At 33.1% G+C, this 15,288-nt stretch overlaps 1 protein-coding gene across 12 annotated transcripts; it reads right to left on the bottom strand.

The window, feature by feature from the left end:
* Positions 1-3,039: 3,039 nt before the first annotated feature.
* Positions 3,040-7,062, bottom strand: LOC112295175 (uncharacterized). Of its 12 annotated transcripts, none has more exons than XR_016498315.1 (5): positions 6,237-7,040; positions 5,659-6,033; positions 4,347-5,539; positions 3,935-4,038; positions 3,040-3,733 (listed from the first exon to the last, which is right to left on the bottom strand). XR_016498315.1 is itself a non-coding variant. In XM_073540636.2 (5 exons), exons 3-4 carry the CDS (start codon positions 5,325-5,327, stop codon positions 4,696-4,698), a joined length of 282 nt encoding a protein of 93 aa, XP_073396737.1. In that variant the 5' UTR covers positions 5,328-5,539; positions 5,659-6,033; positions 6,237-7,052; the 3' UTR covers positions 4,395-4,542; positions 4,668-4,695. The 12 variants fall into 12 exon arrangements, 8 of the variants coding, with proteins under 8 accessions (XP_073396737.1, XP_073396735.1, XP_073396738.1 ...); XM_073540636.2 differs by lacking the exons at positions 3,040-3,733; positions 3,935-4,038 and having other exon boundaries at positions 4,395-4,542; positions 4,668-4,765; positions 5,116-5,539; positions 6,237-7,052; XM_073540634.2 differs by lacking the exons at positions 3,040-3,733; positions 3,935-4,038 and having other exon boundaries at positions 4,395-4,483; positions 4,668-4,765; positions 5,116-5,539; positions 6,237-7,052.
* Positions 7,063-15,288: the final 8,226 nt, after the last annotated feature.

Raw genomic sequence — 15,288 nt, 5'->3', positions numbered from 1 at the left:
TACAGTCCATTTTGAAAATCATCAAAGTTTGTATTTAATTGAGAGTCTCTTCATTATAACTGTATTAAATTTGAAATCATATATATATATATATATATATAGAGAGAGAGAGAGAGAGAGAGAGAGAGAATTTTTAAAATATACAGTAACTAATCAAAATAAAAATAAAATATCATGGCAACTTCTACAATACAAAACAGTATATATATTTTTTGAAATTTCAATTTTTTATAGCTTAATATTTATCTTTCTAGAGATATATACACATGATAAATAAAAAAATCAAGTCATAAATTTTGTATTTATTAATAAATTTAGTGACACTTAATTGATGATTGGTCCCATTCTCGTAAACTTTTTGTTTGTTTGTATGCAATGTCTAGGTAGCAAATAACCAGGTATCCCTCAGATATCAGGTTTTGTATTCCTTCAATTCTCTTTCCTTTCGGTCACTTATTAAATAAATTATGTTGTGCACAAGTCATCTCAGGTGCCCAAGTACCCAAAATAGTGTAAAATCAAGGTGAGGCATCAATCTCTTCTAGAGTGATGGACAATGAAAGTGTTAATACAACCCCACCCCACCCTCCCCACCCATGGCCAGTAGCCCAATCACAACCTAAGCATTGGACCTCAATTAACCCTAAAATAAAATAAACACAAATACCCCAGCCAGCTCAGACTTAGGGGGCAAAACTACTCCACTACAGACAAAATACTGAGCCTATGATTTGCTATCAGTAGGACAACCACTTCCACATGGATAAAGATATGGATGAATTTGTATATATATATATATATATATATAAGGATGAATATGTGGTTGGTTAGAAGGATGGATTGATGGATGGAAATTGAGCAAATTTGTGGCGGGGGGGGGGGGCATGGGTCAATCAGATGCCATTGGTAAGTAAGGCCCCCACATCATCAAAATGCTGCATTGGCCCTTTCTTGACTTTTTCCAGTGGCCCTGATAGTGAGTGAGGGGAGTGAGTGAGTGCCCTTACAACCCCAGCCCCAGCTCATCTGGACCCCTGCGGAGGGTCACTTCACAACCTCAATGAGAGCAAAAGAGAAAGAGAAATTCAATGCCTTTCTTCCTGTCCCACTGCTACTACTCTCTTCACTCGCTCTATATATCTTACATAACTTCTTCCCCCCTTCCCCAAGGCCTGATTCTGTCCAGAAAATGGGCTTGCTGCCACCACCACCACCACAGCATGGAGACATGATCTGCACTCAGAACAGTCCTGCAGAAAATGAGAGAGAGAGAGAGAGAGAGAGAGAGGGCAGAACTGTGTTTGCATGACCTTGCTCTTCTAGGCTGCCCTTTTGTCATTGTTCCCCTTTTTCATTGTGTTCTGCCATAAGCTTTCACCAAACTAGGGCACCAGGTTTGCATTCATTGCCTTTGGGCTTTTTGGGTGTTGTTGGGAGATTGGGACCACTTCACAGTGAAGGTGGTCTCTCAAGGGAAATGATGTAGGCTGGTGGGTACCTTGGCACTTCCCCTATACCCATGTGCCCCTTTTTGTGTACAATATACGGATACTGATATGAAGATTGGGTACTGAAGCATCAGTATTCTTCAGTTCAGTTAAAGAGTATTCATGAAAATTCTACAAGAGTCTTATTGAGCATACGGTTTTGAATCTTGTTGGAATCTTTGTTGGCCTCGTCAATAAATAGTGAGAATGTTTTTATTTGTTATTATTTACTGTATAAGTTACAGTACTATGTTTGTAATTATTTGTGTTATTATCTGTAAGGGGGGAAAAGATGATTGTTTTGCAGTGAAATTCTAATCTATTGATAAGCCTTTTGCATCCATTGATTTGTATGTTTTGAAAGAAGAAACACTAAAAATGTAACCTTACACAACCAAAACACTTGTAATTTCATGCAATCATATGTCATTAAAACATAATCCACGTAACACAAACTGAAATCATAAATAAAAATCATATGTAATAACTATACAAAATACCTCCCTCAAACTAATTCTTGTTTGTTTATTTTTAAGCTGAATTTTTATTTTGATTTCTAAGTTGCATTGACGTATGGTCAGTGACTCTGTCTGCAGAAACAAAAATAAAAAATAAAAAATAAATAAAATCAAATATCTGTGCACTTCTCAGGATTTTTATATAAAAAATAGTTGAAAAATTATAACAATGAAAATCTGTTTTAATTGTACCACGTCCTTAGTATATCAACGCAATAAGCATTAAACATGATTAGGGTCAATTCAAGTTATGTGAGGTAACAATACCTATTATAGTATATACAATGATGTATACTAACTTATCTATAAATGTGTATTTGTTAGTGTGTTTCTCCTTTTGATCACAGATATATGCATAAAATATTTAACCTTGTGTGTGAATTAATTTGATAGAATAAATTTTTATTCAATTCATCAAGACCATGGATTGTAAGACCAGTCAAACAAACAATTTCTTGAACAGTGGAAGGATTTACATAATTTTTTTTATTTTTTTATTTTTTTTGTTATATTTTTATAAAAAAAAGATAATGAACAAGTAAAAAAGATATGAATAAAGTTCAATTACCACAACATGTTCATATTCTTTGCAACAATTCAACCAGAATTGAATCGTTTGTTAATTTTGGATGGAGTGGAAACTCTTGGTCTTTAAGTGATGGAAGGCTATTTTAGGTGAAAAGGTTAGTAAGATATTTTGGACAAAATACACCATTCATTTTTATTTTTATTTTTCTTTTCTTTTCTCCACATGCACATTCATTTCCATCCCCATTCAGCAAATATCATGGAGCTATTTTAACGCTAACAGCCATTATGCCAAATGCCAGCACTGTTGAAAGGAATCCCACAGAAAGAATGATAGAAGGAGGTGAATTGAATACAGTAATTACACAGATTAAGTGTTATGTTCAATTTGCAGACCTCATGCAATTGGCCCCAAGCCCTGACACTGCACAAGTTTGGATTAGCAATAACAAAGCCAGCTAAAGAAAAAAAGTAAAAGTAAAAGTAAAATTTATAGGAAAAAGGCGTAACACAGAAGTCAAAATTTAATCTAAATAATAGGGAACATTCAAACTTTGGGTGTTCAGAGTTCAAAATTCAGGCAACTGGCAACTCCCTATTTGAAATATATTTAGAGATCAAAACCCTAAACCCTAAATGAATAAAAGTAATACAATGGGATTTTTCACCTTTGGGTGACCCATGTGCAATTCCTTCCAACACTGGCTGTGCTGATATTAGAATAGGATGAAAATCACCACTATAGACTTTTGTATCATTCCAGTTGTTCCTTTTATTTTGCACTAAATTGCGTCAGTGATAGTGTGGGCCAAAGTTGCCATGAAATTGCATAATTTAGCAAACTCATGTTCCAGAGCTCTGAAGCCCCCACCAAAACTACTAGTGGCATGATTTACTAGTTACAGTTATTTCTAGATGGAATGTTTGACAAGTATCTGCAGACACTCTTTATTCATTTACTTCAAGGCTTTGAATGCACCACCATATGTTGTATTTTTTATTCAAGATCTGATATGCCTTTTGGCAAAAATTGATTCATGTTTATCCTTGTTCAAAATTGAGCCTTGAGTGGATACAGGGGTGGGCGACCATAAAAAATAAAAAATAAAAATAAAAAGGGCATTTCATCAGTTTATTTTTTCACAGCGATTTGGAGTTTGTGAATCAAGGTACTTGTTTTGGGAAAGGTTCTGTTCTGGCCTGATGTATGCAATCAAAGATAGTTGTGTTATTTATTTATTTATTTATTTATTTATATATTTATTAATACATTTGCTTTGTTTGATAGTTTACATTTTATAATAGTTTCATGCTACTGGAAGTGAATCAAATTATTTAAGCTACAAAGTGGAAAGTAAATAATTGAAACAATCAACAAGCTTGTAAGTTTTGGCACGGAACCATATTGCATTTTTGCTAAAATGGTGCTTGAAAATTTCTTCTGACTGTCTTTTATTACATCTGAATATTCAAAACTACATCTTCAAGAGTTGCTGTTTATCATCCTGCATTTTATTTTTATTTTTATTTTTGCAATTCTGATAAATAAGGACATTTCTAAGATATTGGATAAGGATATATAGACGATATTGAATATAACTATTTACGATAGATTTTGTATTCTTTTTTTTACTACAATATTATATAAAATTAAAATTAACCTTTTCATTCAAAATTTGAATCAAGATGGGGGGGGATGCAGATTCTTGATAAAAGCACTCATGTGGCATGAAGAAAGCATGGAAGCACATATTTAATGACTTTTTCAATATTGACAAAAGATCATCCTGCTATATTTAAAATATGAAATTACCTTTTTATCTCCTTTGAAAAACAATTCTTTTTCATTTCCACCTATCTCTTCTTTTTTTTTTTTCTTTTTTTTTTTTCCTATTTTCCTGTGCATTTTTCTCTCTTCTTTCTTGCTTATTTCCTTATTGTCCTCCTACCCTTTGAAATTTCTTGTAATTCTTTGTTAGGTATTTATCTCATAACCATCTCATGAGTGACTGTGCATGAAAAACCAAACTTGCAGATAACTCATGTCAATTGATATACCAAATGGACACAAGTTCTAACACAAGGTCAATTCAAAGCCACACCAGAGGTTACAGATACTTGATTAAGAAGTTACCTGATCCAAACCTTAAGCAGCTTAAAAGTTAATTTTGGATCCAACACGTTGCAAACTTCCACCACAATGGTGAATCTGTTTTGCACTTACTCTCACACCTGGGCCCCAATTTCAACTTCCTTCAATGTATATCAACACCCACTTACCTGTTTTCTACAGGTATCAAGACTCCAAGCTAGCAAATAAAAAGAGTTAGACATGACCCACTTGACTCGAGATGCATAAAGCTTATCACAAACTCACCGAGTAGGCCACCACCTCCACCACCACCACAAACAGTGCCACACAACACCCCATGGTCCACAACACAACACAACACAGCACCAGAAAGAAACAAAAAAGAAGAAGAAAAATACACGATTCTGGAGTGTCATGGTGAGCTGTAGCTATGCAGAAGGGGAGAGAGAGAGAGGCCCAGCGGACACATTTTATGATAGAAAACAACAACCCTAACACATGGAATGTTCCTGTCATGGTCACGTCCAGCGTGGTCCTGTCTCCAAAGAGAGAGGCTTCGTCAAGACCTTCACAGCGCTTGTCGACATTCCAACATGGTGGCTCTTCAATGCCGACCCAGTCCATTGCTGGATTCCCACCAGGCGTGATGGCAGATGAAGTGACAGCATTGAGTGATCCCCGTTGACCAGCGGCAAACAGCATTTAGGGGATTATTTTACCACATGCCTTGGTTTGTCGCTTCAGGCTCCAGGTCTGATTGACGAATGCGCTAGAGAATTGGTGTTCAGCCTCCGGGATGAATCGATGGTGAGGGAGCTCGATTGTTTTGTTGGGTGGATGTGCACACGGATTTGAGCGATTCTAAGACCTGATGGTGGTGGCAGTTGGGTTGTCTAGTCTACAGACCCGGTGATCTGCATGGAATGTCAGAGGTCGATCAGGAATAAGAGCGATGGGTTTTATATTTTGTTTTTAAATAATTTCATTTAATTGTTTTTTGATTGGAGGAGTCTTTGATCGCGGAGGTGAGTACATGTGGTTCACTGGCAGTGTAGGCGTGGTGAATCATGTAAGATAACTCCTTCGCAGTTGGATTGCTGAATTTATCCACATGGATCAGACTCCGGTTGGTGCGGTCATATGTCGCGGTTAGCGAGCAAGAATCGCAGTGCTTTAGATTTCATGGCTTTTAATAAAATTCCTGCTCGCTGAGGGGAAAGGATATTCCAGAAAATGACATATCTCTCGATCGAGTCCCGGTACATTTGTTATGTCCTCCCTGTGGTTAAGTTCGCCATTGCTGGAAGTTGTGATCGACTGAACCCTACTGGCTACAATTGCCTGTTGCTGATTTACTATCCCAGCGAATGCGATCTGAAAGTCGCTTCAAGGTTTGAACAGATAGGTTCTGCAGAAAATGTTTCGGGCGAAAACCACATGTACAGGAAATCAATGCGAAAATATATTATAAAATCCCTCGTCAAACTGAATTGTGCTACATCCGATTGTTAGGTAGGCGAAGCAAATTAGCAAGAAGCTCATTGACATAAAACCTGCAGGAAGGCTGGAATTTATTGAATAACAGAGTTGAGGTGGAAAATAAAAATGCACCTGGATTGCCGAGCTTCACTGCACTGCAAGTTCGGCGAAGCGGCTCCACGCTCAGGTGAACGAATAATGCTTCGGAACAGAAAAAGAAACAAAAAAGTTAAGATTGCAACTCGCTCTAGTCTGTGGCAAAGGTTGACATCGGAGACACACACGAGGATCTCTTTCAACTCCCGCTAATTTATCTCCTTAAATTATGTCGCAGATGCTTAGCCAGCCAACTTCCACCGAGGCCACGTGTATCGTGTCGAGGAGCAAATAGGTTGAAAGTCGAAGCTTGTCCCGACATTCATCGCCCCGTTTTTCACTTGGTCAACTGCTTCCGACACCGAAACAACACCACAATTTCCTGAAGATTCATCTTAAGGCACGTCGATATGGTTATCGATTCCGGCACGTGAAAATTTCCCCCAACCGTCGAACAATCTCCTTTCACAGACACAGTATAGATCCTTCTCAATCATATAGCAAGCTTCGAAATCTATAGTAGCGAGGGGAACGGAATTGTGCTCAATTTGATGCCCAATACATTCCCGCAATCTGCCGCAAGGTGGTGTAAAAAACGTGCCCGAATTCCAGATTCTCAACCCCAGCCAGCCCAAACCCTAAAACATGCGGAGACGATGAACATGTCCCATCACATCGTCACGAGCACTACAATTCGCACTGGAATCTCCAACCTCCCCTGAAATGGAGATTTGATACGCGCAGTTCTCGGCGGAATTGGCATGCGTAACGTGTCAATCATCGAAGGGTGGGCTTCGACCCGTATTCTACGATTGGATTCCTCTTCGCGGGTGATGTGAGTATGCTCTAATCGTCTGGTGCTCATAACCGTGTCCACGGTCACCCGTGTTCTCCGTGTCCTTCTGTGTTCTGATACATGTATTAAGAGGAATGAGTATCATGTGCATCTCATTTTTCCAATTTTAATTGCACGTCAATATTTTTCTTTTTCATTATTTTTGTGAAATTTTAAAAGAAATCTCCAACTTATCTGAAATATTTTACGTGGTTTATTGTGAATGTATTTGTTTTTTGGTTTTTGGTTTTTTTTTTTGGTTTTTAAACTGGTTCACAGATTTGCTTGGCATTTTTTAAAATTTATTGCGACTATTTCATGATAATAGAATTTAGCATTGAGGTTTTTCCTTAATGCATACATCATTACATTATTCTTGAATGCACTTCTTCTTTTTAATAGACATTGAAAAAAATACCATTTTGTTTCACTTTTGTTCTGTATTTAGTAATTTCAAAACTTTAAAAATTTTTATTAGACAGATGCACATGAAAATTTAATTTTCTTATAAATAAAACAAGCCTAACATAAATATCACTAAATATAAAGTTTAAATTTTATGCCTCAAACACAATTTTTATATGTTTGTAGTAAATTTTATTTTATTAATTATAACATTTTAAAGCATCACTAAAATTTCATTTACTTTTAAAACATTAGGAAAAAAAAATTCAAAAATAAAAAACTATTATAAAATATTTCGAGTAATCTAACTATCTATTTATGTGTATATATATAATTAGTTTTAAAAATATATACAAGATAAATTTTATTATAAAAATATATACTCTATTCTGTATTTTAAAGCTATTTAAGAATATACTTAAATAGCTTTAAAATAAATCAATTAGTTGATAATTTATAAGATATATCCAACTTTTAAAAGCCTTACCATGTAATAAGTATTTTTTTAAGTATATGTTATGATTATTAGTTTTTCATTATTTTTAGAAAAAATACCACCTTTGCCCTTGAACTTTCCCGAAATATGAAGAATACCCCTCAAGTTTTGATAATATCTCATCTACTAACCTGGTCACAATATCTACTATAAGATAGACTTATTGAGACTTTTGGAATTGTTACAACACTTTAAGATAGTCATAGCACAAACCTTAGATTTTTGTAGTACTTACAAAATGCTTTTCATAACAAAACAAACCACTTTTTACAATAGCATTGCTTGACTGTGAAGGTAAAAACGAAACTGATTATTCTCATGTAAGGATTTTTATAGTTTTGGATAATGAACCATTGTATTGTCTATATTATATCATACTATTAGCATTTGTGAAAACAAGTTATTGAATTTTGATCCATACTATTGATATATATATATATATATATATATATATATATGTATTCTTTTTTTTTTAAAGAAAGTGATGTTCATTGGTTATTTTGAATTTTTTTTATCATAGAATAACAAAATAAAAAAAATATACTAATCTTTCAATTTCCAGGATTTATTTTATAAACAACAGTTGATAAAATTTTAATAATATAAAAACTAGAAATTTTTTTATTGATTGATTGATTTATTTTAAAAATTATTAAGAAATTTTTATTTTTGTATATGTTTTTATGTGTATATATATATATATATATATATATATATGATGGAAAATTTTAGTACATAAAATCTTGAATTGTGTGTTTTTACTTTAATTATTTAATAAGAGAAAGTTTGATTGAAGTTTGGATGTGAAAATTTTCTTTTACTGATTTTAAAGATCACAAGTAATTAATTTTTTGTAGACGACAGTTTTTGTAATTATTTCATGCCCCTAAAATTAGCAATGATTGCCATATTTTCCATGGTCTTTTTTGCCTTATCAAGTTCTTTATTATATATATATATATATATGTATTATTGAATGATCTCGTGTATCTTGTCTTTTTCATTTCTTTGTGAGACTAAGAAGTTTTGGATTAAACTTTTTATTTTTATTTTTAATCTGTATTGATTAAATTTAGTTCTTTAAAGAAATATCTGAAAGAAAGATTATTTAAAAAAAAAAAATAAATTATAATGAAATAAATTTTGATAAAAAGCTATAATGTTTTTATACAATAACATAATCACATATTGAATTGACTTGTTCTTCTTTTTCTATATAAATTTATAATATTATTTATTTTAAAGTAAAAAATATTATTTTTTTATTTAACTCAATATCATCATAATTTCATTTAAAATATAACTATTAAAAATAAAATTAAACATCACCTAAAGCAGCATGTCAATGTTAGAACCAAATTGGTTCTTTGCAAGTTACGCAATTATGTCTAGTATTCTTGCATTGACTACATCTAAGCATTCTTTGGGCTATTCCTAAATCCTCGACACAAATGCAATGCTTCTTTGGGCGACCAAATGGACATCATGTTAAGAGCAATAGGATCAGAGCAACATCAAATTTGTTATTGCTATCATGAATATACATATTTATTTTAATGTATACCTATATGATTAAGTAGAAGAAGTTAAAAATAGATTTATTTCATAATAATTTCAAGAGAAGCTTCTTAGAAGCCTTATTGAAGCTACTTTGACTTTGTATGTGTTTGTAATTGATTAGTAGTTTAGAAATTTAATCATGAAGTTAACCACATATTGGTAGCTTGTGGAATAAGCTAACTATGTCGTATACATATAAAAAACTTGCCTTGCAAGTTAAGATATGTGTCTTGCAAAGTCAACACATTTTAGAGGTCCTATAAGAAATTGCTACTTAGCTTCTAGTTAAGAATATATATGGAGGCAAGAGTGAAGCCTTCTTCACTCTTATCAACACCTTTCTAGTCTTTAGTCTTGTTTCAAGACTTTCTAGTCTTTTTATCTTTAGTAATAGCCATTCTAGCTTAATATCATATCATCTTTGAAAGACTTTTTAGTTCTTTTGAAAGACACGAGGGTGTTTTAAGGATTCCTTTCTTTGAGATTCATATCTTTAATAGTTTGATAAGAGTCCTAACTTAATATTTTTATCTTGTTTTAGAAGTAAGTGGATTACTCTACTTCTATTGTTGTGTTTTAAAGATTGCCAACTACCTACCTTTAAGCAAACAATCTTGTTTTCTAATACTGATTTTTTTCTTAAAAAGAGTGGATTACTCTTCTTTGTAGAAATTTTCATTTGATATTAGATGTTGTAGATTATCCTCCTCTAATTTAACTTTTAAAATTTGTTTGAATTGTCTATAAAAGAATAGATTATAAATGCTACTCTTAGCAAAAGTGAAAATAGACTTGCAACTGTTGCAGATCTTCATGAACTTGTCAATATCTTAAGAGTAAAAATCTCATGTATTTTCGACATGAATCTTGGAGGTACTATTTCTATGCATTCGGAAGAAGTTCAGAGTCTACGTCAAGAAGTTGTGCAATTAAAGAAAGTAAGTAGATCAACTTTACAACTAAATCCAAAAAGTTTTGCTTCTACAAGTATGATGGAGACAATGATTAGTATGCTTGAAAAGTTTGATGGAATAAGATCATAATTTTGAAGATTTTTGCAACAAATCAAGCTCTATTTAAGATTGCATCCCTTCCAATATCTTGATGAATTTACTCAAGTTGGATTGATAGATGCACTTCTATCAAGAAGTATTTTTTTTTGGTTTACACTTTTAATGAAAAGGATTTGTGACTCTTTTATCATTTGAATTCATTTCTAGAAGTATTTATAGTCACATTTAAAGAAAGTGATAAAAAAAAATGTAACAAAGACCAAACTCTTATCTTTATAGCAAGGTTCATGATTAACTACCATATATATTGTTAAATTTCAAAATATTGCTTACGACTTGGATTGAAATAACAAAATCCTTATTAATCAATTTTGATATGGATTGAAGGATAATGTGAAAGATTTGTTATTATCAATGTTAAAGGAAAAATCTTTAGAATAATTTATTACTCAAGCCATTGCATGTAACAATCAATTATTTGAAAGACATTAAGAACAAAGAGTTGGCTAGAGAGGAATAAGTCAAATAATGATGGCAACTTCCAAGTTTTTAGAAACTTATTCATCAAGACCAAAAACAATGTAAATTGATACAATATATTTTAAATCCTTCACAGAGCAGGAAAAAAATTGACGACATTAAAAGGACTTATGCTTATATTGTGGAGAAGCTAAATACATTGCTCAATATTATCCAAAAAAAAAATGCAACCACAAAATGAGAAGTATGGTTGCTCAAGAAGGCAATGTATCAAAAAACAAGTTTATCTAGCTGCAAGGGGAACAATATACCTAGAATCTTACATAAAACCTAATAAAGGTCCTATTCTCTCTACTAACCTCTTATCTTCTTTTACAATAGAAGTTTATTTAGGACCAAAAAACCACAAAGTCTTAACTTTTTTAGATTCAAGAGCTTTAGTCTATTTTATAAACAAAGATTTTATCAAAAAATAAGAAATATTATTAGTCAAGAAAACTAAATCTATACATATAAAAGTCATAGATGGTTGTTTGCTATCTTTTGGAGATGTTATGCATGAAATTATTCCCTCAGATATAATAATTAAAGATTATAATAGCATAATAATATTTAATATAATAATATCTTTGTCTAATCTAGTTATTTTAGAATTACCTTGGTTAAAAAAGTATAATCCTCAAATAGATTGGATTTTTTGTAATCTTAATTATTTTAGTAGTTTAATCTAAAATCCCATTAGTCAAGTAAAAATGCATAATTTCACTACATCTTAACACTTATAGGTAGGTACAAGAGTTTTTATATATGCCACAAAAAGGGATCATCTATTTTTATATATAATGTACCTATTTTTAATGGTAGAAGGACATCAAGTAATATTCTTATCTAATATCAAGATTTCTAGGAATTTTTTGAAAAAAAAAATATAGATATTCTTCTAGAGCATCATTCTTATAACTTTTCTATTGACATACAAGAAGGAGCTCAACTATCATTTGGACCAATCTATAGCCTAGCACAAAACAAATTGGCTTCATTCAAGGATTATATTAATGAGAATTTGATTAAATATTTCATATGCCATTCTAAATCTTGAGCTAGGGCTCCTATCTTATTAGTGAAGAAAAAAGATAAATGAAATTAATGACATTTCATGTACTTCGAAGATCCAAGAATTTAAAAATTCTACAATACTTGAAGTCATTTGGTATCATTTCCGTTAAACTATGATGATGCCCAATACTATAGTCTAGTGCTCATTAAGTACTTTACAACTTCTTCTGATATAATTTGGACATTTGAGAGTTTGATATTAAATTTAAAAATAATTGGTATCCATGATGCTATCCATAAAAATTATATAAGTATTGGATTTTTGAATTTACATTAGAAATTTTTAATTAAATGGTGCATACAAAATGCATGCTTGAATGTTAGAATTACAAAGTTGATAACATCAATGAGATCTTTCTACCAATTAGACAAAAGATGAACTTTGAAAGTTTACTATTTAGTAGACGGAATGTAAGAATTGCAATCTTCAATTTTTATAAGAACCACAACCAATTGTCATTATTTTTAGCATTTATAATATTAAATATAATAAAAAATATTTGCTCCTTTATATTAATTGTTGTAATAGCAAGGACTATTCTATAGTATTTTTTTTTTTAAATGAATGTTGTCTATACTAATAACTAGTTGACAATATTGTATACCTTGTAAACCTCTATTGTAGGCAACAAATAATTAAAAAAGAAAATTTTCTTCATTGACTTCCAATTTTGCATGACTCCCAAGATTTTTTATCTTAATTTGATAACAATATGCTTTTAGATTGATGTAGCTATCTTCATATTAGCCAATTAGATCAAAAATATTTTTTTTCTTCTATCCCATGCCATTAAGTAGGATACTTAAGTACCTTCATCACATCAAATATCCTTTTTAGATATCTACATCTTTGTATTGTGATATGTCTTCCAATGTGTTCTTCACATTGTCTGCTACCTAACTCATGTTAGCATGTCCGTTGTCCAAGTGGTCAACACCAATGCATGTATGTTCAAAAACAAATATTTAAATGACAAATTCACTTATACTTGTTGATTGAGATCACGATGCATGCAATCTCCATTTACAAGTATTATCAAAATACTTCACAATATATTTTGTTGGACCAGATTCGACAATAGATGTTTCATAATGCTTGCTAATCATATCATGAAAAATAGCTTCTTTTAATTCTTTAATATTACTAAAAATATCACTCACAATAACAACACTTTTCATTTTGGAGTAAGGTTCTTGTTCACTAAATTCCTCAAAAGACAAATCTATTCATTGTTGATTACTTCACAAATGTCATCTACCAATATTCTCTACAACTTGGACAGATGTTTTTTGATAAATACACAATACAACATCAATAGTATACTTTTTGATGTGATATAATTCAAGTTAGCACCAAATGTATTTGCTACAATAACAAAATCATTGTAGCAAAAATATGTGTTAAAAATAGTGTATTAGAATTATCAAAAATATATTATAAATAATAGAAATACTGTAATAAAAATTATGAAAAATTATAAAAAATATTGTATTAGAAATGTATCAAAAATACTGTACCAGAAATTAATTAGAAATACGATATCAGAAATTATCAAAAATTATCAAAAATATTGTATCAGACATGTATTAAAATCTGATACAGTCTTTCACACACACACGGAGCACTGGCCGCTGCCGGTCACTTTCTTGGGATCTTATAAAAAGAAAGTGAATGGAGATCTTGAATAAACGATCCAAACCTAGCCTGATTTTGTTGACGTTTTGGGACTCGTTCGATCGATTCCACTCATAACCTGTATCATTATCGTCCACGCCACACCCTCTGTTTCTGTCAGATTCGACACGATGCAAATTGGGTATTGAAGAGTTGAAATTGTAAGAAACAACACGTGCTGGATATTATTGGCTAAACTCAGATTGGGAAAGTCTAACAGCATGCATGGAGAGACCCTTGTATTTTCCGACTGAGGACCTGCACCAAAACAAGGGAATTCGTGCTTACGGTGCTCAAATCCAGGGCGTCGATGAGTCCGCAACGCCGCAAGTCCGAGCGGCAGTATTGCACGCACACACTGATCAAGGAGGATCTGTTGAAGTTAGAGGAGCAGGCGTCGATCGCACGCACGCACTGGCCAAGGAGGAGCTGTCGACTTTCGACATCGATTCACAAGCTATACCTGGGAGACGACGATTCACAACAGAGCAGGCATTCAGAACCTCCATGGTGACAATTTTTCATAGTTGGCGATCTGTTCAGCAGCTTTTCGGTGCTCACAACCACGTTTTCGGCATCTTTTTGCATGGCACATTCTCCCTTGTCAACTGAACCCTGTCAGCGCTATGTGCCTGTCAGTTGCTAGCACCTCTACTCCATGGAATTTGTTGTGTTTTACAACTGTTTCCATTTCTCTGTTTTTCGATTCTGGAAGCAACTTTTGTTCATCGCCCACGGCGGCAAATTCTTCCCTTTGATGAAAGTGGTGCTCGCTGTTCTCTGGAACTAGTGAGTTCTAATTAGTTGCATAATGAATCAGTGACAAGTTGATCGAAATGACTAGAGTCGCGGCAGGAACTACTTCAGATTCAATTTCAACAATCACAATATTTTATTCACAGTTACCAAAACGACTCTGCAAGTCAGGATACATCGGCGTTCTCAACGTGTCAGGTGTGGACTGATGATTCAATAAAATCGATACTTGGCTAGCTGTATCCTCTCACTTTACGGTGCTCGAATCCAGAGCGTGGGTGAGTTCGCAACGCCGCAAGGCCGTGCTGCAGTATTGCACGCACGCACTGATCAAGTCGGAGATGTCGAAGGGAGAGGAGAAGGCGCCAATGATGAGAGGACGCGAAGGGGGTATTTTTATACTAGGTAACACACTACCCAGGTGCGGGAGACTGCCTCGGTGCTCCCTGCTACATAGCCGAGATTTGTGCAACTGCAGCCTGGGGCGAGGGTTCGCGTGGGGCCCAGGCACTGCGGAAAAGTGCAGCTCGGGGCCCAGTTAAATCTAAACAAAACCGGACACGCATAGGTTATCAGTACAAAGGGCATTTTTTGCAATTATCACAAAAAACAAAAAACAGGGGTAGATGTGATATTATTAAAACTTGATATTTTGTGAAAGTATGGTATTTTCCCTTCTAATGTGAAGAGTATTACATTGCAATATTAGTCTTAAAACTTTCATATGTATTATAATTTTTTAAAAAAAGAAT

Source organism: Physcomitrium patens, chromosome 18 (genome assembly GCF_059467195.1).
Source record: "Physcomitrium patens ecotype Gransden chromosome 18, ASM5946719v1, whole genome shotgun sequence".
In the NCBI taxonomy this organism is placed as follows: domain Eukaryota; kingdom Viridiplantae; phylum Streptophyta; class Bryopsida; order Funariales; family Funariaceae; genus Physcomitrium; species Physcomitrium patens.
The sequence above is the reverse complement of the archived record's forward strand: the minus strand, read 5'-3'. Positions and strand labels throughout refer to the sequence as shown.

Bases quoted from the DNA above. Each gene is read 5' to 3' on its own strand.
- LOC112295175 (XM_090244336.1), bottom strand. From the start codon at position 5,327: ATGCTGTTTGCCGCTGGTCAACGGGGATCACTCAATGCTGTCACTTCA.